This window comes from Oncorhynchus masou, chromosome 16 (assembly GCF_036934945.1).
Source record: "Oncorhynchus masou masou isolate Uvic2021 chromosome 16, UVic_Omas_1.1, whole genome shotgun sequence".
Taxonomy (NCBI): domain Eukaryota; kingdom Metazoa; phylum Chordata; class Actinopteri; order Salmoniformes; family Salmonidae; genus Oncorhynchus; species Oncorhynchus masou.
The window spans coordinates 2,031,109-2,051,893 of NC_088227.1; the positions used below are offsets into that span (position 1 = coordinate 2,031,109).

General features: G+C 41.2%; 1 protein-coding gene across 7 annotated transcripts in view; it reads left to right on the plus strand.

Moving 5' to 3' along the window:
* adgrl2a (adhesion G protein-coupled receptor L2a) overlaps nucleotides 1–14,029 on the plus strand; it is a 198,017-nt gene extending 183,988 nt beyond the window's left edge. For 3 of the 7 annotated variants that reach the window (XM_064990542.1, XM_064990543.1, XM_064990544.1), the window contains 3 exons: nucleotides 4,619–4,747; nucleotides 5,534–5,630; nucleotides 11,520–14,029. In XM_064990542.1, the coding sequence (XP_064846614.1) occupies nucleotides 4,619–4,747; nucleotides 5,534–5,630; nucleotides 11,520–12,340 (1,047 nt within the window). In that variant the 3' untranslated portion in view covers nucleotides 12,341–14,029. Of the gene's footprint in view, nucleotides 1–4,618; nucleotides 4,748–5,533; nucleotides 5,631–7,294; nucleotides 7,424–8,551; nucleotides 8,570–11,519 lie in introns of all 7 variants that reach the window. The other 4 variants (XM_064990538.1, XM_064990539.1, XM_064990540.1 and 1 more) reach the window with 2 other exon arrangements.
* Nucleotides 14,030–20,785: the final 6,756 nt, after the last annotated feature.

The window sequence follows — 20,785 nt, forward strand, 5'->3', positions numbered from 1 at the left end:
GCTCTAGGAAGACTATTGGTGGTTCCAAACTTCTTACATTTAAGAATGATGGAGGCCACTGTGTTCTTGGGGACCTTCAATGCTGCAGAAATGTTTTGGTACCCTTCCCCAGATCTGTGCTTCGACACAATCCTGTCTTGAAGCTGTTCGGACAATTCCTTTGACCTCATGGCTTGGTTTTTGCTCTGACACACACTGTCATCTGTGGGACCTTATATAGAGAGTCGTGTGCCTTTCCAAATAATGTCCAATCAATTGAATTTACCACAGGGTGACTCCAATCAAGATGTTTAAACACGGATTAATGGAAACAGGATTCACCTACTTATCTAAATAACGTATTTCTGTTTTAAATTTTTTATAAAATTTGTTAAACCTTTTTAATATAAAAAATTCAATTTTAGACTAAAGCCATAATGTAACAAAATGAATTGTGGAAAAAGTCTAGGGGTGTGAATACTTTCCGAAGGCACTGTACTTAGATATCTTATTATCTTATATGTTATAGAATATTATATTCCCCTAGACGTAGTGATGCTGAATGTAAAAAAATTGTCTCAACATACTCCACTCTCCGCTAAACATATTTCAATGTAGTTTTGAGCATAATGAACCATCTTTTGTTCATGACTCCTGTATTTGTATTTATTTGAGTTAATTTACAAATATATAGGATAACAGCCAATGTAGGCCTCTGCTTTCAGACTTGGCTCACGTTGTTCTCAAAAGCCTGGGGAAGGTTATGTTGGAAGAATATGAGTGGAGTGTTGATTGCCATCAGATGCTGGCTGATTTGCTATGAATATACAGTGCCTTGCGAAAGTATTCGGCCCCCTTGAACTTTGCGACCTTTTGCCACATTTCAGGCTTCAAACATAAAGATATAAAACTGTATTTTTTTGTGAAGAATCAACAACAAGTGGGACACAATCATGAAGTGGAACGACATTTATTGGATATTTCAAACTTTTTTAACAAATCAAAAACTGAAGAATTGGGCAAGCAAAATTATTCAGCCCCTTTACTTTCAGTGCAGCAAACTCTCTCCAGAAGTTTAGTGAGGATCTCTGAATGATCCAATGTTGACCTAAATGACTAATGATGATAAATACAATCCACCTGTGTGTAATCAAGTCTCCGTATAAATGCACCTGCACTGTGATAGTCTCAGAGGTCCGTTAAAAGCGCAGAGAGCATCATGAAGAACAAGGAACACACCAGGCAGGTCCGAGATACTTTTGTGAAGAAGTTTAAAGCCGGATTTGGATATAAAAAGATTTCCCAATCTTTAAACATCCCAAGGAGCACTGTGCAAGCGATAATATTGAAATGGAAGGAGTATCAGACCACTGCAAATCTACCAAGACCTGGCCGTCCCTCTAAACTTTCAGCTCATACAAGGAGAAGACTGATCAGAGATGCAGCCAAGAGGCCCATGATCACTCTGGATGAACTGCAGAGATCTACAGCTAAGGTGGGAGACTCTGTCCATAGGACAACAATCAGTCGTATATTGCACAAATCTGGCCTTTATGGAAGAGTGGCAAGAAGAAAGCCATTTCTTAAAGATATCCATAAAAAGTGTTGTTTAAAGTTTGCCACAAGCCACCTGGGAGACACCAAACATGTGGAAGAAGGTGCTCTGGTCAGATGAAACCAAAATTGAACATTTTGGCAACAATGCAAAACGTTATGTTCGGCGTAAAAGCAACACAGCTCATCACCCTGAACATACCATCCCCACTGTCAAACATGGTGGTGGCAGCACCATGGTTTGGGCCTGCTTTTCTTCAGCAGGGACAGGGAAGATGGTTAAAATTGATGGGAAGATGGATGGAGCCAAATACAGGACCATTCTGGAAGAGAACCTGATGGAGTCTGCAAAAGACCTGAGACTGGGACGGAGATTTGTCTTCAACAAGACAATGATCCAAAACATAAAGCAAAATCTACAATGGAATGGTTCAAAAATAAACATATCCAGGTGTTAGAATGGCCAAGTCAAAGTCCAGACCTGAATCCAATCGAGAATCTGTGGAAAGAACTGAAAACTGCTGTTCACAAATGCTCTCCATCCAACCTCACTGAGCTCGAGCTGTTTTGCAAGGAGGAATGGGAAAAAATTTCAGTCTCTCGATGTGCAAAATTGATAGAGACATACCCCAAGCGACTTACAGCTGTAATCGCAGCAAAAGGTGGCGCTACAAAGTATTAACTTAAGGGGGCTGAATAATTTTGCACGCCCAATTTTTCAGTTTTTGATTTGTTAAAAAAGTTTGATATATCCAATAAATGTCGTTCCACTTCATGATTGTGTCCCACTTGTTGTTGATTCTTCACAAAAAAATACAGTTTTATATCTTTATGTTTGAAGCCTGAAATGTGGCAAAAGGTCGCAAAGTTCAAGGGGGCCGAATACTTTCGCAAGGCACTGTACTTTTTTTTTTAAACAACCACCCTTTCAATCCCTCTTCAGAAACAAAACAGAGTAAGCTAATGTATGGTCCAAGCATTGCTAGCATGTTGTCTTTTAGAGAATTAACATTCAGAAATAATTTATATTAAATGTTTTATGTAATTTTGTTATAATGACAAAATCTAGATATTCTTTGGGTGAAAATATTTCGCTGTTTGGTTTTGAATATCTGCCTCTGTTTGAATGTGCCTATTTCAATTGGCTTGGATATATCATCCAACATCTTTTAGCTGACAAAAACTTCCTCAAGCTTTCGAGTGGTATGGTATATTCCAAGGGCTTTCAGGACTAGGTTTACAGGGCTTTCAGAAGGTGTTCATACCGCTTGACTTATTCCACATGTGGTATGGTATATTCCAAGGGCTTTCAGGACTAGGTTTACAGTGCTTTCAGAAGGTATTCCGCTTCCGCTTGATTTATTCCACATGTGGTTGTGTTACAGCCTGAATTAAAAATGGATTAAATAGATTTTTTTCCCCACAAATCTACACACAATACCGCAATGTTTTTAGATATGTTTGCACATTTATTGAAAATTTAATACAGAAACATCTCATTTAGATAAGTATTCACACCCTTAAGTTAATACATGTTACAATCACCTTGGGCAGTGATTACAGCTGTGAGTCTTTCTGGGTAAGTCACTAAGAGCAATGCACACCTGGATTGTACAATATTTACACATCATTCTTTAAAAAATTATTCAAGCTCTGTCAAGTAGGTTGTTGATCATTGCTACATAACATTTTCAAGTCTTTCCATAGATTTTCAAACCAATGTAGCCCTTTCCTGCAGTCAAATGACCTAGTGGCCTCATGGGTTGAATGTTATTAATGTTTTTCATAATTACTATTAAACGCTGAAAATCTGGTGTTTCTATGGCTAACAGTTGTGTTATATTTCAGTCTTCTGTGATGTATTTAAAGTGTATTTCTGGGATGCAAAATCAACATTGAATATATTTCAACTCTATATCTGGCATGGTACAGGTGTGTTCTTTTTTTAAAACCCATAACCATGTGTGTGAGGTGTATACATTTGTTTCAAACTAGATTTGCTTAAGACTTACCAAGAAGCACTCGGTGTGACCATGATTCATCATTCACTAAACCCTAAACCTCAACTACATCTCGGAATGAATAATGTGTAAATTAAGCAAGTTGAGATGCATAAACTCTTGGAGTAACCCTGGATTGTAAACTGTCATGGTCAAAACATATTAATACAACAGAAGCTAAGATGGGGAGAAGTTTGGCCATAATTCTACATCAGGGTAACTGATACAAGAAGTAGAATCAGATTTTTAAAAAACGGTAAAGTTATGGAACAGCGGGGACTGTGAAGAGACAAACAAAAGTACAGACACCCATACGCAAACAACCGCACGCACACGCACTCTACACACACATACATTGTAATATTGTTGTATGGTGGTATTGTAGATATGTAGTGGTGTAATAATGTTATATGATGTACTGTTTTATCTTTGTTTTATACGTAAAGTAAGTGGCTTAATGTGTTTGGACCCGAGTGACTGAGTGTGTTGATACACCAATCCAAGCGTAATTACTCACTTCACCATACTCAAAGGGATTTTCAATATCTGATTTTTACATGTTTTACCCATCTAACATTAGGTGCCCTTCTTTGCGAGACATTAAAAAATCCCCCTGGTCTTTGTGGTTGAATCGGTTTGAAATTCCCTGCTTGACTGAGGGACCTTACAGATAATTGTGTGTGGGGTACAGCCATGTGGCAGTCATTTAAAATCATGTTAAGCACTATTATTGCACACAGAGTGAGTTCATGCAACTTATTATGTGACTTTTTAAGCAAATGTTTACTCCTGAACTTATTCAGGCTTTCCATAACAAAAGGGGTTGAACACTTATTGACTCAAAACATTTCAGCTTTTTATTTTTTATGAATTTAAAAATCATTATTCCACTTTGACATCATGGGGTATTGTGTGTAGGCCAGTGACACAAAATCTCAATGTAATATATTTTAAATTCAGGCTGTAACAAAGCAAAATATGGAAAAAGTAAAGGGGTGTGAAAACTTTCTGAAAGCACAAACAAAAGGTACACACAAAATAAACATAGCCACTGACTTAGCGCCCCCTTCTTTTTGCTTCCACAGGTCCGCAAAGAGTACATCAAATGTTTCCGCCACACATATTGCTGTGGTGGCTTACCAACTGAGAGCTCACACAGCTCAACAAAGACCTCCACCACAAGGACAAGTGCACGCTACTCCTCGGGCACGCAGGTACTATACCAGGGATTCTGACTGGGATTCATCTTTATGTAGATTGGCATAAACCCAGTTTACCGCAAAGTATCACCTATAATAGTTAACTAGGAGAGTCTCCAATGACTTCTGAATCCATTGAATCCATCAGAACGCCCAGTAAATGTTATATTTTTCAAGACCGCTGGCCAATGTAATTGTACCAGAAACACAGACCGTAGTTAATTAAACAGTGACATGTATACTTTAAATTAAGCTGACTGTTTCACGCAGTATCTACTGTATTGCATGTGCACCTTTTTCCACTCGACCCATTAGCACTCGCTTTATCTTTTTTTCTCACTAACGCCACTGTGCATGGAACTATTTGCCCTATTTGAAAGCATTGCAATCACTTTTACCCTTTGAAAAACAAGAATGTAAATACAATTTTATGTTTATTCCTTTGTTATTCCTTTGCTATTGAACCACTTTTGTATAAATGTTTTGATAGCAGACAAGGCTCTAACCACTGTCACAGTGGCAATAGAAAGACAAACCGTCACAAGACATTCCCATCTTAATGGCTCATTAAACCTATGAGGCACCCGCCTATTACATCCACTACTTTTGACAGGAAGTATAAAAGTAGTCACTCAAAGCCTGAGTTAATATAATGTGTGGAGGCCAGACGTTGTTGCACTTTGTGTGAAGAGTCGGTTCGCCGATGCAGGAACACTACATACAGCAAACATAATGAAAGTTGATCTCAACAGTGAACAGACTTCGTTAAGTCCTAATAACTGTCCCTTGTTAATCTGACAGAGCCGTATCAGGAGAATGTGGAATGACACCGTAAGAAAGCAATCTGAGTCCTCCTTTATCTCAGGTGACATCAACAGCACCTCCACCCTTAACCAAGGTCAGTCACACACCTCATCTCTTCTTCACACACCATTCACCATCATCGAGACATAAAATACATTTTCAAGTACCAATGATTTCATACAGAGGGGCTAACATCCTGAGAAAGTGTAGTGAATGCTTTGGGCTTGATAAGATTTGCGGCACTGTGCTAAAAGGGATAGCAAGGATAGTCTCCCTGTTCTGTTCTGCCAACTGAGGATTACAGAAATCCTTCCTCAGAATACTTTGTGCTGTCATTTTGGGCAGTAATGTCGAAAACCAATTGGGGCAGCCACTGTACTGTTTGTCCTAAGTCCAAAGTTCATGTGGCTCAGTCCATTAAAAAAAGAAGAAGAAGAAGAAGGAAATGCCAACAAACTCTAAATAAAGTTTATTTTTTATTTTTAAACCTATGTTTGCTTGACACGCAGGGGCACATTATTTGGTCGGTATGTAAGGGGACCTCTGCTATTTCAAGGATTCAGAAGGGAGGAAAACAACCTTGTCATTTATTATTTAGCCAGAGCACAAGTATGATGATGAGAAGATGTTCAACTCTGGGTGACCCTGAGTGCTTAGTGTGTTGTTCAGCCTTTACGGCTCGGCATGGCTCTAAAATGGCTTTCCAAGTATGCAAGGAAAGAGGTTAGCCTGAGGTAGTCTGACTTCCCCCTTCCAAACTCCCAATTATTATTTTTCACACTTCGATTTCCTTGAGGTAAAATGTTACGAACAGTAGTTTGAAATTCATCTTGTCAATATTTTTCTGTCCCGATAAGCTGTATATTAGATGGTAAGGTTACATTTATCTATCATGCTCCAGTGTACTACCCTAGTTACCCTTGAGTACACTGTACTGAGGATGGCCCGCTCTTCAGAAACTACTCCTTGTCATTATAACATCCTCAGAGAATACCCTACAAGAGTGATGGGGTTTTCTAGTACACAGCTTATAAAAATGTGACTGGAAATGTCTAGTTTTTAAACGTGATGCAAGAAATCCATTATAACATTATAATCAGGGTGAATTGAGTATTTGAAGAAAAGATCTGACATTGTAAAGTATTGGCATCCAGGTGAAGTTAGTGTTAGTGTGATATTTTACTAAGGATACAAGGGTGTGGTCATTTGTTGTGTACACGTTTCAAGCAATTGCATCATAGGACTTCAACTTAAAACAGTGGCCGAGCAATGGACAAAAAAAGCGTTGCAATGCAGAAAATACCTGATAATGCAGTTTTAACAATTCATTAATATCCACAGCAATAGAAGGCTAAATGAGAGCACAGTTTTTTCACCAGTTACCTTTCTTGTCAAATAACAAAAACACAAAAAAGCTGACTTTATAATTTTGTTCTGTTGTTACATTGCTTCTCATTTACATAGCAGATTGTAGTAGAATAAGAATGGGGTGAACAAAAGTACCTTTTGTGGTAGTGACTGTTTAGATGTTCCCTTCTGTGTCCTAATCCTTCCACAAAATGCCTGTACACTTTGCTAAAGTGACATCCAGAGATAATATTAATATCCTGTCCTCCCCCCAAAAATCCAATATTTACTCTGAAAATAATAGCCCAGTTTTAGATGTACTTGACATTTTGTTCCATAAATCACCCCAAAAAGCACTCATTGTACCAATGCCAAAAACTGATCTGTCTTCTTCTGTCTTACCGCCTCCAGGAATGACGGGCAATTATCTTCTAACAAACCCTCTTCTTCGACCACAAGGCACTAACAACCCTTATAACACCTTACTGGCTGAAACAGTCGTATGTAACGCTCCCAGGGCTCCAGTGTTTAACTCTCCAGGTGTGCTTACTTAACACTTCTTGACGTACAGTTAACTTCTTCTTCTCTCTTCATTTTTTATACTTTGACTAGTTTTTTTTATGAGTTATTGTGGCCTTATCAAGATCAGAACATTATCGAGTATCAACTTCCAATCTGGATCTCAGCAGGATCCCCAAATGGGTAACAGACATCGGTTGCTGAAATCGGTGTTGTAAGAAGGCACCGTGTGTATGACTTGGTTTGTGATTTATTAAGAGACCTCTGGTGTGCAGTTTCACATTTAGGTCTTTTAAAGTTTCTCTTGAATGAGATAAAGTGATTCAGTGTACTGCCATGTACTGCCATGAAAAGACAGTATGAACATTGCCATAGCCTTTCAAACGGTACTCTGAAATTGCAGGATTATTGAGATTGATGATTTGTGATTTATTTATTTAGTGTTTTGTGGGTGAACCTACCCCTAAAACCATATACGTTGCAATACGGGCAAGCTGGAATATTCAGTTTGTGCTTGAATATTTGTGTATTCATGAATGTGACGCAAAGAACAGAACAGATACCAATCCTGACAATCCTCATTGGATGCTGTTTGATAAGCAAACAGTTAATTTACCTAAATGATCATGATATTTAAAATGTGTCCGTCCAGTATTTCAAATTGTGTAGGAATTATTATGGTACAATGCAATGATTTTTTACATTTTTTTAAATGACAATTTAACATGACAATTTAAGTAAAAAAAAAATGTTTTTTGTTATCGATTTATGCTTTTTCCTTAAAGCTTTTAAAAAATGATTTTCTGCCATTTATTTATTTTGTGTTTTGGAGTGAACTTACCCCTTAAACCGTATACGTTACAATACAGGCAAGCTGAAATATTCAGTTTGTACTTGAATATTTGTTTATTCATGAACGCACCATGATTTAGATCATTTGATTTTGATCAATGATATGTTTTTCAGGTATAAACAGATACCGGTTCATTGAGCAAAATGATCATGAGATATTACGTGTTAGTCCAGTATTTCAATATGTGTGCAGGAATTATTATGTTACAATGCAATGCAATTTAAAAAAAATAACTTTTTAATTACATTGTATATTTTGTCATGTTTTTTTTGCTTTCTCCTTACGCTTCCCTCTAGTGACCTACAGAGAGACAAGTATGGGAGTAAAACTTAACTTTGCCTATCAAATGTAAATTTATTTAAGCATGCTTATTAAAAACAACAACTCCCTGGTACATCAATGGTCATTGGCATTTACTCAGTGGGCAAGTGGTTCACAAACTATACCAACCAAATTATATTCCACCAATAGGAAAATACTACTCTCCAATATTGTATTCCTTTGGGATCCAACAGCTATCTAAGACAGCTGAGGAAGAATGGTTTTGTTATACCTCAGATACTCTTCTTCTTTCTCTTGGATGTGTATAAGTAGTTTGTGATCTGCAGACATCAACTGTAGCTTTGCTACTGGGGTGGCAAAGAATATTTCCTGGGTGAATTGAGAGAAGAGAGGCTTCCTACGTGAATGCCGTTCCCTGTGGCACTCAGCATTCTGTGTCCAGTTACATTCCCCTCACATCTCTCCCCTATTCTCCAGACATCACCTGTGTGGGGGAAATTGTTCTCCTAGTGAGGCATAAACAAAATGTACAAACGTCATGGTAGCAGCTGTAATCCTTTTTTTTAGTCCTCTTTCACTCTTTCCTTTCTTGTCATTTCTCTCCTCTCATCTCCGCTAAACTCTGTGATGTCTGTTTTACATGTCGGTGTGTCTGGAACACAGGAGGTTGGTGGCACCTTAATTGGGGAGGACGGGCTCATGGTAATGGCTGGGGTGGAATGGTATCAAATACATCAAATACATGGTTTGATGCCATTCCATTTGCCTAGTTCCAGCCATTATTATAAGCCGTCCTCCCCTCAGCAGCCTCCACTGGTCTGCAAAAATGGTCTATCTCCTTATCTGAACAGCAGCATGTCACCATAAAATACCCATTCCTCTTAATCTCTCTCTTCTATCTGCGGCAGGAATTTATAGAAATGTTTTTCGCAATTTCTTTCTGTGCCAAAGCCGTGTTAGCCACGGCAGATACACAACCTCTCTCTCCAATCACACCCCACTAATATTTATTCTATCGCCGCCTGATTTCCATGGCCCTGTGCATACAGAAATTCAGAACATGACTGCATCTGACCTTCCCAGCTGTGTTTTTCTTGGGCTGTTCTTGTAGAGACCGGGCGTACACTGGGGACTGTCATCTTGACTGATGTGGACCGCAGGGCTGCCGGCTAACTCTGACCTTGCCTGAGAGAAAATACAAAAAAAACACGACTCAGACACCACTCAATTAAACAAATACAGCCAAAATAAATAAAAATCATTAAAACTATTTAAATAAAAATTGGTGGCATTTAATCTTTAAAAAAAGCTTTGATTGCTTGTTAATCAAATTTGCTGAACCCTTGCTCTAACTAAGTTGCTATGTTTTAATTTTTTTCCTTTCAGTGATTCTTCATGTTACAATAAATCATTTTACTTTCTTTTGTACATCAGCTACTCTTAGGCCAGATAGCCTGAACAGACAAACATGATGTGAGTTGTCCAAAGTGAGTCTCTCCACCTGCTGTCTGTCGTGATGTCGGATGGTGCTTGTGGGCCCTGAAGTGAGAAAGATGGCTGTCCGTGTTGACCATGACTCTCCTTTCTGTATACATTCATATTTTCCCATTATTTTTCCCTGTCACCTCCAACAAAGAGTTGCTAGACAACTTCTTGTCTATGTCGTAAGCTTGCCCATTTGATGGATACATACCAAGGCCCGGTTTTCTGATAGTGATGGAACTTAGGCTTACGAGTGTTTTAACGATGCATCTTTCCTACAACGGACGAAAATGTAACATGCATTTCCCAAAACACCACGCAGAGAGAATGTTCGCTAAGTGCATCGTTGAGGCATTTGTCGAAACTGAAAGGATCGAGAGAGAAAAAAGGAAGCACTGCTCTCAGATCAGCGTTCTCCCTTTCAAAACTTACCTTAACATTAGAATTATTTCACAATACTGACGACGGATCAGTTCCTAGAGAGATATTATCCCCTATGACTGCAAATATTGAGGTGGCTTATTCTAATGCTTACCCTATAATAATGCACTAAATCAAGATTTTTCACATCATTGCGCACGTTACACATCATGAAATATATTGAGGCAAAAATTACAGACAGTAGAGTACAAATAGCTAAATAAAACAATTGAATTAACATGAAAATGTATTTAAATGTCATTCAAATATATAGATCTATGTAGCCTATACTGTATTTATATTTAAATACAGTTCTCAGTTTTCATTTGAAGCGTCTTTATATAATTTGCTTGTTATGCAAAGAAATGGGCAACTTTGTATTTGTCGTCACTGTCACATCGTTCTGAAGCTTTCAGCGGTCACAGAAAGACAGATAAACATCTTGATTTTGTGTTTAGCTGAGACCTTCTGTGTATAAAGTGACACGGAAGGGGGGAAAACAATCTAACGATGTACTTAGCTATTCTACAAGTGGTCTGAGTCAGTCGTTAAATACCAAACGTTTTCAAGATCATCTTTAGTAACGATGGTTTTGGGAAACAGCTCAGAGATTTAACTATGCTCATACGAAGGATTTAATGATGAACGTAGCCTTAAGATGCTTTTGGGAAACCGGGCCCTGTACATTTACCTCTGACATGTGTGTTGTGATCTTCATGATTTCTTTACGTTTTTTAATGTTGTTTGGGATCACTTCTGTCCCTTTGTTACTAGAGAGTCAAAGGCAGAATATTTTAGTGAATTGGAAAGGCTTTTAGAGAAAGTATTAGTTCATGATATACAAACATTTTCCAAATTAACTGAGAATGTAAAATTATGGTTCATTGTGTATATACATGCATACACATTCTCCTTACAGATTGTCTAATTAGTAACATGGTACAGCTGAATCTTAGTCTTGTGCCAAATTATCTCCAGCGTCCTGAACAGCATTAAACCACTTTTCTCATTTTTTTCATATTGCTTTCAGAAGAATGTTTGTGACTAATTTAAATCCCCTCATATGTTTTCTCATTCCAGGACACTCACACACACTGAACCATCCCAGGGACACCAGTGCAATGGATACTCTACCGCTAAATGGTAACTTTAACAATAGCTACTCGCTTCGCAACGGGGATTACGGCAACAGTGTGCAGGTGGTGGACTGTGGACTCAGCCTGGATGACGCAGCCTTTGAAAAAATGCTAATATCGGAGCTGGTACACAATAACCTCCGGGCTTGCAACAAGAGCCACAACCACCATGTGGAGCGGGGGGCTCCTCTTCCTCCATCGTCCAAGAAGGTGCACGTGGTGGGCGGGAGCAGCAGCGAAGATGACGTCATCGTGGCTGACACCTCATCTTTGGTGCACGGCCACAATATCAACACACCGGTGGGCCTGGGTATAGAGCTGCACCACCGGGAGCTGGAGGCCCCGCTCATTCCCCAGCGGACTCACTCACTTCTGTACCAGCCGCAGAAGAGAGTGAAGACCACTGAGGGGGGTTTGGAGAGCTACGTCAGCCAGCTCACGACCAACGAGCACGGGGACAGCCTACAGTCCCCAAACAGAGACTCTTTGTACACTAGTATGCCCACCCTAAGGGACTCTCCATACCCCGAGAGCAGCCCTGATGCGGAGGAGCTGGAGGACCTCTCGAGCCCCTCTAAGAGGAGCGAGAACGAGGACGTTTACTACAAGAGCATGCCTAACTTAGGAGCAGGACACCAGCTCCAAGCGTACTACCAGATAAGTAGAGGAAACAGTGACGGTTACATCATCCCTATTACTAAAGAGGGCTGCATCCCTGAAGGAGATGTACGGGAAGGACAGATGCAGTTAGTGACAAGCCTTTAAAATATATTTAAATCATCGTCCCCTGTCCGCAGTCCCGACATCCTCGAGGACAAACAGTACTGTACTCTGAGAGATGCCAGGGAAGTTTTTTTCAAAGAGCCTTAGAGCCCCCAACATGCACGCACGCACGCACACACACTCACACACACACTCAGTCACTCCTCTCCCCCCAGACTCGCCACACCCCATCCTCCTCACAAACCAACAGACTTAAGTGCACTGCGATGGCAGTGCGACATTACCCCGACCGCTGGAGTGGAGTTTTAAACAGACTGTATATAAAATGCAGAGTTCAATTTAAGACACATGCCATTTCCGTATTTAATTATTCTGCTGCTGTTGCATTTTAAAAAAGGATATAAAAAACGATTTAAAAAATGTTATCGGCCAATCCAGTTCAGCAGTTTTTTCTGGCCAAAGGTTGTACATACACTCCCACCATCCTTGTCAAGCCTGTTTCGTATTACATAGAAAATGAAGCTCTCGGACCAGGATAAGGATTTATTTGTTTGATGGTGTTCCTGATCAGACTATTAATTAGGAATATAAGGTCCTGGATCCTAGAGTTGTCCCCATCACCATGAAGGTTGGATTAACCACTAGCAATCAAGCCCCAGGCCTTATATTTTCTCAATTGAGCTGTTGTCAAGGGAAATGGCAAAATTAATATATATTTTGCTAGTGTAAAGTAAAATTCATGGAAACCCGTAAATATAAAGAAACCTTTTAATTGAAAATGTAGAGAATATTGTGTAAAAGTTGCACATATGTTATAAAATGTGTTTATAGTTCTTACACTCATTCATTATCGTATATTTGAACAAAAAAAGCAGATGAAAACAAAATAAGTCTACAAAGAACAAGGTTAATGCATACTAATTTTTTCCACTTGTGAAGTGTTTTTCCATACTGAATTCATATACAGTATGTTGTCCATTTGAAATTGCTATGATTTTATATTGCTAAAAGGTCGTTATTTTAGTAAAGTGGGAATACAACAGTGCCCTATGAAAGTCATGCAATACCATTTTCTGGGGGGTGAATTTGATTTAAATAATCTAATCGGATAAACAATCATGACATAGAAATGGGACACACAAGACTTAACATCCACTCGAGATAAAACATTTACCATAACATTTTTATTCATTATACATGTATTTCTTCTGCCTGGGTATGGACATTTATTTATTGAAATATTTTCAAAAGATTATACATTGGAAAATGTAATATTTTCCAGCACTGGTATACATAGTCCTTCTTTTTATGTAAACATGCTATTAAGGGGCCCATCAATAAAGACAAATGTAAAGTTCAACACCTGTTTAACAAATAAATAAATGTGAGATTTTTTTGTAAAATGACAGTTTTATTAATGTTTTGTGTTTTTGTACCATTGGAGAACTTTTAGGCTTGATTATTTTGCTATGGACAAAATACACTTTTGACTCAAGTCTTGAGTACATCCCAAGCACCTTGGAAGGTTATCAGTGATATATTTTCAGAGGGATTGCTTTGCTTTTGTTTTCTATCAAAGACTTTGCCTATTAGTCAAGCTCATTTCACCTTATGTGTTGATAAGCCAAATCTTTCCATGTGATTCAATTATGAGAAACTCAGGTAGGAAAATTACATTGTAAATGTTCCTCTGTGTGGTTGTAACACTCCAATAAAAGTTCGAAAATTACACCGGTTCATAACATTGTCCGATTAGTATATTATTGAGCACTTCACCATTAAAATCTAGCTGATGCAATTCTGTAACTCATCAGCTGGCTTTTTAATAATATGTAAGTGGAAATGAGTCTGATGCTTTACAAGGGTCGCTGTTATAGTTGGAGGCGGTTTGGAGAAATACAGTAATCACAGTAAATATGTCTTATTTATGACACATATTTGCACCAATTAATGCCCACTCCCGCTGAGGACAAAAGTCAGTCCTTGGTTAATGCCTCAGGTATTGCTAATTTATGACACATTCTGATTGGGTAAATAAGCCACTGGTTAGAGCAGGATGACAGCTCACTGCAGGGAATCTGGAAATTACATTGTTTATCATTTGCCATTGAAGGAAATGACTCAGGATCTGCACCGCCAAGACACTCTCACTGTCAGAGGAAGTTCACATTAAAGGGACAGTTCACCCAAATTACAAATTAATGACTTCAATTTCGTTGAACTATACTCAAATCAAATCAAATTGTATTTGTCACATACACATGGTTAGCAGATGTTAATGCGAGTGTAGCGAAATGCTTGTGCTTCTAGTTCCGACAATGCAGTAATAACAAACAAGTAATCTAACTAACAATTCCTAAACTAATGTCTTATACACAGTGTAAGGGGATAAAGAATATTAACATAAGGATATATGAATGAGTGATGGTACAGAGCAGCATAGGCAAGATACAGTAGATGGTATTGAGTACAGTATATACATATGAGATGAGTATGTAAACAAAGTGGCATAGTTAAAGTGGCTAGTGATACATGTATTACATAAGGATGCAGTCGATGATATAGAGTACAGTATATACGTATGCATATGAGATGTAGGGTAAGTAACATTATATAAAGTAGCATTGTTTAAAGTGGCTAGTGATATATTTACATCATTTCCCATCAATTCCCATTATTAAAGTGGCTGGAGTTGAGTCAGTGTCAGTGTGTTGGCAGCAGCCACTCAATGTTAGTGGTGGCTGTTTAACAGTCTGATGGCCTTGAGATAGAAGCTGTTTTTCAGTCTCTCGGTCCCAGCTTTGATGCACCTGTACTGACCTCGCCTTCTGGATGATAGCGGGGTGAACAGGCAGTGGCTCGGGTGGTTGATGTCCTTGATGATCTTTATGGCCTTCCTGTAACATCGGGTGGTGTAGGTGTCCTGGAGGGCAGGTAGTTTGCCCCCGGTGATGCGTTGTGCAGACCTCACTACCCTCTGGAGAGCCTTACGGTTGAGGGCGGAGCAGTTGCCGTACCAGGCGGTGATACAACCCGCCAAGATGCTCTTGATTGTGCATCTGTAGAAGTTTGTGAGTGCTTTTGGTGACAAGCCGAATTTCTTCAGCCTCCTGAGGTTGAAGAGGCGCTGCTGCGCCTTCTTCACGATGCTGTCTGTGTGAGTGGACCAATTCAGTTTGTCTGTGATGTGTATGCCGAGGAACTTAAAACTTGCTACTCTCTCCACTACTGTTCCATCGATGTGGATAGGGGGGTGTTCCCTCTGCTGTTTCCTGAAGTCCACAATCATCTCCTTAGTTTTGTTGACGTTGAGTGTGAGGTTATTTTCCTGACACCACACTCCGAGGGCCCTCTCCTCCCTGTAGGCCGTCTCGTCGTTGTTGGTAATCAAGCCTACCACTGTTGTGTCGTCCGCAAACTTGATGATTGAGTTGGAGGCGTGCGTGGCCACGCAGTCGTGAGTGAACAGGGAGTACAGGAGAGGGCTCAGAACGCACCCTTGTGGGGCCCCAGTGTTGAGGATCAGCGGGGAGGAGATGTTGTTGCCTACCCTCACCACCTGGGGGCGGCCCGTCAGGAAGTCCAGCACCCAGTTGCACAGGGCGGGGTCGAGACCCAGGGTCTCGAGCTTGATGACGAGCTTGGAGGGTACTCTTAAATTGCATAAACTTTGTTGATGTTGCTCTTTTTATAATTGAGTGTGAGATATTGTTGCAATTATCAGAGGGACAATTTATTAACTGCGAATTCTCGGGTTTCTCACATTCTCGGTTTATCATCGGAAACAGCTGATGAATGCTGCCATGGTGGTTCTCTGACAAACGGTTTTAGTGAATACTTTGAAATATATGATTATTATATAATTTTATTTTATATCTAGTATTTTATATCCAGTTGTTATTATTTATTTTGGATCCAGCGACGCAGATAGCCACAGTGCTGGGACCGCTATATTTGTCCCTGGATCATTTTAGTAGCCTATTGGCTGGCAAGCAAAATGGCTGAATTGGGTAAAGTGTGTTCTATCAGCACAAAGCAGTGAAAACTCCTTTGACTCTATCGCTGAACATAAGGCAATTAAATGCCTTTTATGTGACATGTTCACAGTAATCCCAGTGAAGGACTTTTATGAAAATTTCACCTGTGTCAAATGCCACAAACTAAATGCTGCCAAGAAGAGGATCATTACTTTACTTGAGGAAATTAAACATCTGGATGAGTGTCTAATTTTGAATAAGGATGCCTCACGTTGAAATACTCTAGTCGAGTCAAGGAAATGTACATTATCCCTGTCTTCATTTCAATAGTATTTACACAGCCACCAAATAGATGCAGCCGCAGGCCCATCGGGGCAAGCTTTGATAATCTAATTTCTATTCCTATGAAATTTCCTGACTTACTTAATGATCAAGTTTATAATGACCTGGTTACGGTGAATATGGATACCCCTGCTGTTTTTAAGTCTGGCGAAGGGCTGGGTTTGTGACATTTAATTGTGCAAAGTATGATGTAAAAGATTGACTTTATCAATATCTGGATGCATGACATGAACACAGACATTCTTGTTTTGGTTAAATTATTTGATCATGGATAAGGACATTGACATTGCTAATTACAAGATTTTTAGATCTTTTCAGAGAAAATGTGGAGGGGTGGCGATGTAAGTACAATCCACTGTTGTAGCATCATGTGCTCTTATACCCCAGAAATCTCAAATCCTGGTTTTAGATAAGAGCAGGAGATAAAATGTGAATGTATTTGTTGCTGGAGTGTACAGTATAGGCCCCCTGCTGCTTTAATTCATGGGATTAGTATCCAAGCTGAGCATTTACAACCTTTTCTATCATCTGAACTGGTGGTGTTAGGTGAGTTTAACCCAGACTGGCTGACACCGATCTCGGATAACTTTCAGAACATTTGTTTTGATCTTAATACAACCCAGCTGATCACAAAACCCACTCAGTTAAATGTGAAAAATCTAGTTAGAGCATCATGATTGAATTACATTTTCACAAATAACCCCCATAAGTATGTGTCTTTTGGTGTGTTTTGCAAACTTAGTGATGATTGTCCTATAGCCTGTTTTGGAGATACTAGACAACATAATTCTGATCCCTGTATTATTAGGAAGATACATTTTAAAAACTTTTCTGCCCAAGCGTTTATGCATGACTTGTATCATCAAGTGTATACCTGACCCTGAATTACAACCTTTTCAGATAAACACGCTCCTTTTAAATGCTTCCCTACCCAAGAAGGTTATACTGAACTCTGACATCATTACTGAAAAAACGAGATCGTCAAGCTTTTTATCAACATTTTCTGTCCGCTGTTTTTGTTTGAAAGAAATGTTGGTTTAATAGACCTGGGTCAGTCAGTAAACTGCTCGTCCCTCTCCCAGCTGCTAATCAACTTGATAGAGGACCAGGCAACCCCCAGTGAATCCTTGTACTCTCTGGATCAACTGTCTACCTTGTGAAGATGAAAGGCGCCAGGAGGAGTTGGCTGCCATTTTACGGACTCTTAACCAATTGTGCAATTGTGTTGTTTTTCGCGTCATTTGTAACTTCTTTTGTACATAATGTTTCTGCCACCGTCTCTTACGACCGAAAAGAGCTTCTGGATATCAGGACAGCGATTACTCATCTCGTACAGGACAACAAAGATTTTTTTTCTCTTGTCGGACGCAAACGATTTACTTCAGACACATGACAAAGCCCACATACCCGTCATTCGCAGGAGAAAGTCTGAGATATTGTTACGGCAAATGAGTGAGGAGGTGTGGAGTCAGGTGCAGAGAGCAAAAGATGTGGGAAAACACGCTTTAATGTCCAGGAAAAATAACATGAACAAAAGTAGGAAAACAAATGATCAGAAATATAAACGGACAGCGCGAAATCCAAAATACAAACAAAAATACAATCAAACATAGAACAGACGAACAAGCCCGCACAAAACAGAAGCGGGCTGAACAAACTATAATAACCCTATCCTAACAAACTATTGTTAGGATAAACTGAACAAACTATTATAACCCTACCCTAACAACCAAACAAGAAGCAGGTGATACCAATCAGACAAAACCAAAGGAACACAGAACAACGGATCGGTGATAGCTAGTAGACCGGCAACGACGACCGCCGAGCGCCACCAGAACAAGAAGGGGAGTCACCTTCGGTAATATTCGTGACAGTACCCACCCCCCTGATGCGCAGCTCCCGCAGCGCGCCGACGCTGGCCTCGGGGACGACCTGGGGGCCGAGGCGCTGGGCGATCTGGACGGAGGCGATGGAACTCTCTCAACATAGATGGATCTAGAATATCCCTCACCGGAACCCAGCACCTCTCCTCCGGACCGTACCCCTCCCAGTCAACGAGGTAATTGCAAGCCCCTCACCCGGCGTCTCGAGTCCAGAATAGCTCGTATCTTGTACGCCGGGGACCCCTCAATGTCCAGAGGGGGCGGAGGAACCTCCGGAACCTCACCTTCCTGCATGGGACCAGCTACCACCGGCCTGAGAAGAGACACATGAAACGAGGGGTTAATACGATAATACGAAGGAAGTAATAATCGATAACAAACCTTGTTTATTCTCCTCAGGACTTTAAATGGCCCTATACACTGCAGACCCAGCTTCCGGCAGGGCAAGCGGATGGGCAGGTTTCGGGTCGAGAGCCAGACCCTGTCCCCAGGTGCAAACACGGGGGCCTCACTGCGGTGACGGTCTCTTCTTCTGCCTTACATTTGCTTGGCGTAATGACTCTTGGACAGCCTCCAGGTCTCCTTAGAGCGCTGCACCCACTCCTCCACCGCAGGAGCCTCAGTCTGGCTCTGATGCCACGGTGCCAGGACTGGCTGCTACCCCAACACGCACTCAAATGGTGACATGTTGGTAGAGGAGTGGCTTAGTGAGTTCTGGGCTATTTCTGCCCAGGGAATATATCTCGCCCACTCCCCTGGCCGGTCCTGCCAATACGACCGCAGAAACCTACCCACCTCCTGGTTCGCTCTCTCCACCTGCCCATTACTCTCCGGGTGATACCCTGAGGTCAGGCTGACCGAGACCCCCAGACGTTCCATAAATGCCATCCATACACGGTAGATAAACTGGGGGCCCCGATCAGAAACTATATCCTCGGGCACCCCGTAGTGCCGGAAGACATGGGTGAAAAGAGCTTCCGCAATCTGTAGGGCCGTAGGGAGACCGGGCAATGGGATAAGACGGCAGGACTTAGAGAACCGATCCACAACGACCAGGATCGTTGTGTTACCCTGAGAGGGGGGAAGGTCAGTAAGAAAATCCACCGATAGATGGCGGAACTGGAAGAGGTTGTAATTTACCTCGTGGCAGGTGTCTAGGAGCCTTACTCTGGGCGCACACCGAACAGGAGGAGACATAGAATCGCACATCCCTCCTCAAAGTGGGCCACCAGTGCTTCCTCTAAAGACCTCGCACTGTCCAAAAAATAACTGGGTGACCCGACGAGGGTAGACAATGAGCCCATCGAATCAATTGATCACGAACAGCCAGCGGCACGTACCTACGACCCTCCCTTAGCGCTGTGGAGGCGCAGGTTCCTCCCTTAGCGCCCGCTCGATGTCCGCGTCCACATCCCATACTACTGGTGCCACCAGCTTAGCTGCCGGAATGATGGGAGTAGGATCGATGGACCTGTCCTCAGTGTCATAGAGTCTTGACAGCGCGTCGGCCTTAGTGTTGAGGGAACCTGGTCTATACGAGATAGTGAAACGAAATCTGGTGAAAAACATGGCCCACCTTGCCTGACGAGGATTCAGTCTCCTAGCTGATCGGATATACTCCAGGTTACGGTGGTCAGTCCAGATAAGGAAAGGGTGCTTAGCCCCCTCAAGCCAGTGTCTCCACACCTTCAGGGCCTTAACCATAGCCAACAACTCCCTATCCCCCACATCATTATTCCTCTCCGCTGGCCCGAGTTTCTTCGAAAAAAAGGCACAGGGGCGGAGCTTCAGTGGCGCACCCGAACACTGCAACCCCAGCCTCGGATGCGTCCACCTCTACTATAAACGCCAAAGAAGGGTCCGGATGCGCCAACACCGGCGCCACAGTGAACATCGCCTTCAATTTACGAAAAGCTCCGTCCGCCTCTGCTGACCACTGTAAACGCACCGGCCCCCCCTTCAACAGTGAGGTAATAGGGGCAGCTACTTGACCAAAACCCCGGATAAACCTCCGGTAGTAATTGGCAAACCCCAAGAACCGCTGCACCTCCTTTACCGTGGTCGGAGTCGGCCAATTACGCACGGCCTTTACGAGGTCACCCTCCATTACCAACCCAGAGCTAGAAATGCGATAACCCAGGAAGGAAACTGATCGTTTGGAAAACTCACATTTCTCCGCCTTCACATACAGGTCATGCTCCAGCAGTCGTCTAAGAACCTTGCGCACCAGAAATACATGCGCAGTGCGTGTAGCGGAGTAGATCAAAATATTGTCAATATACACC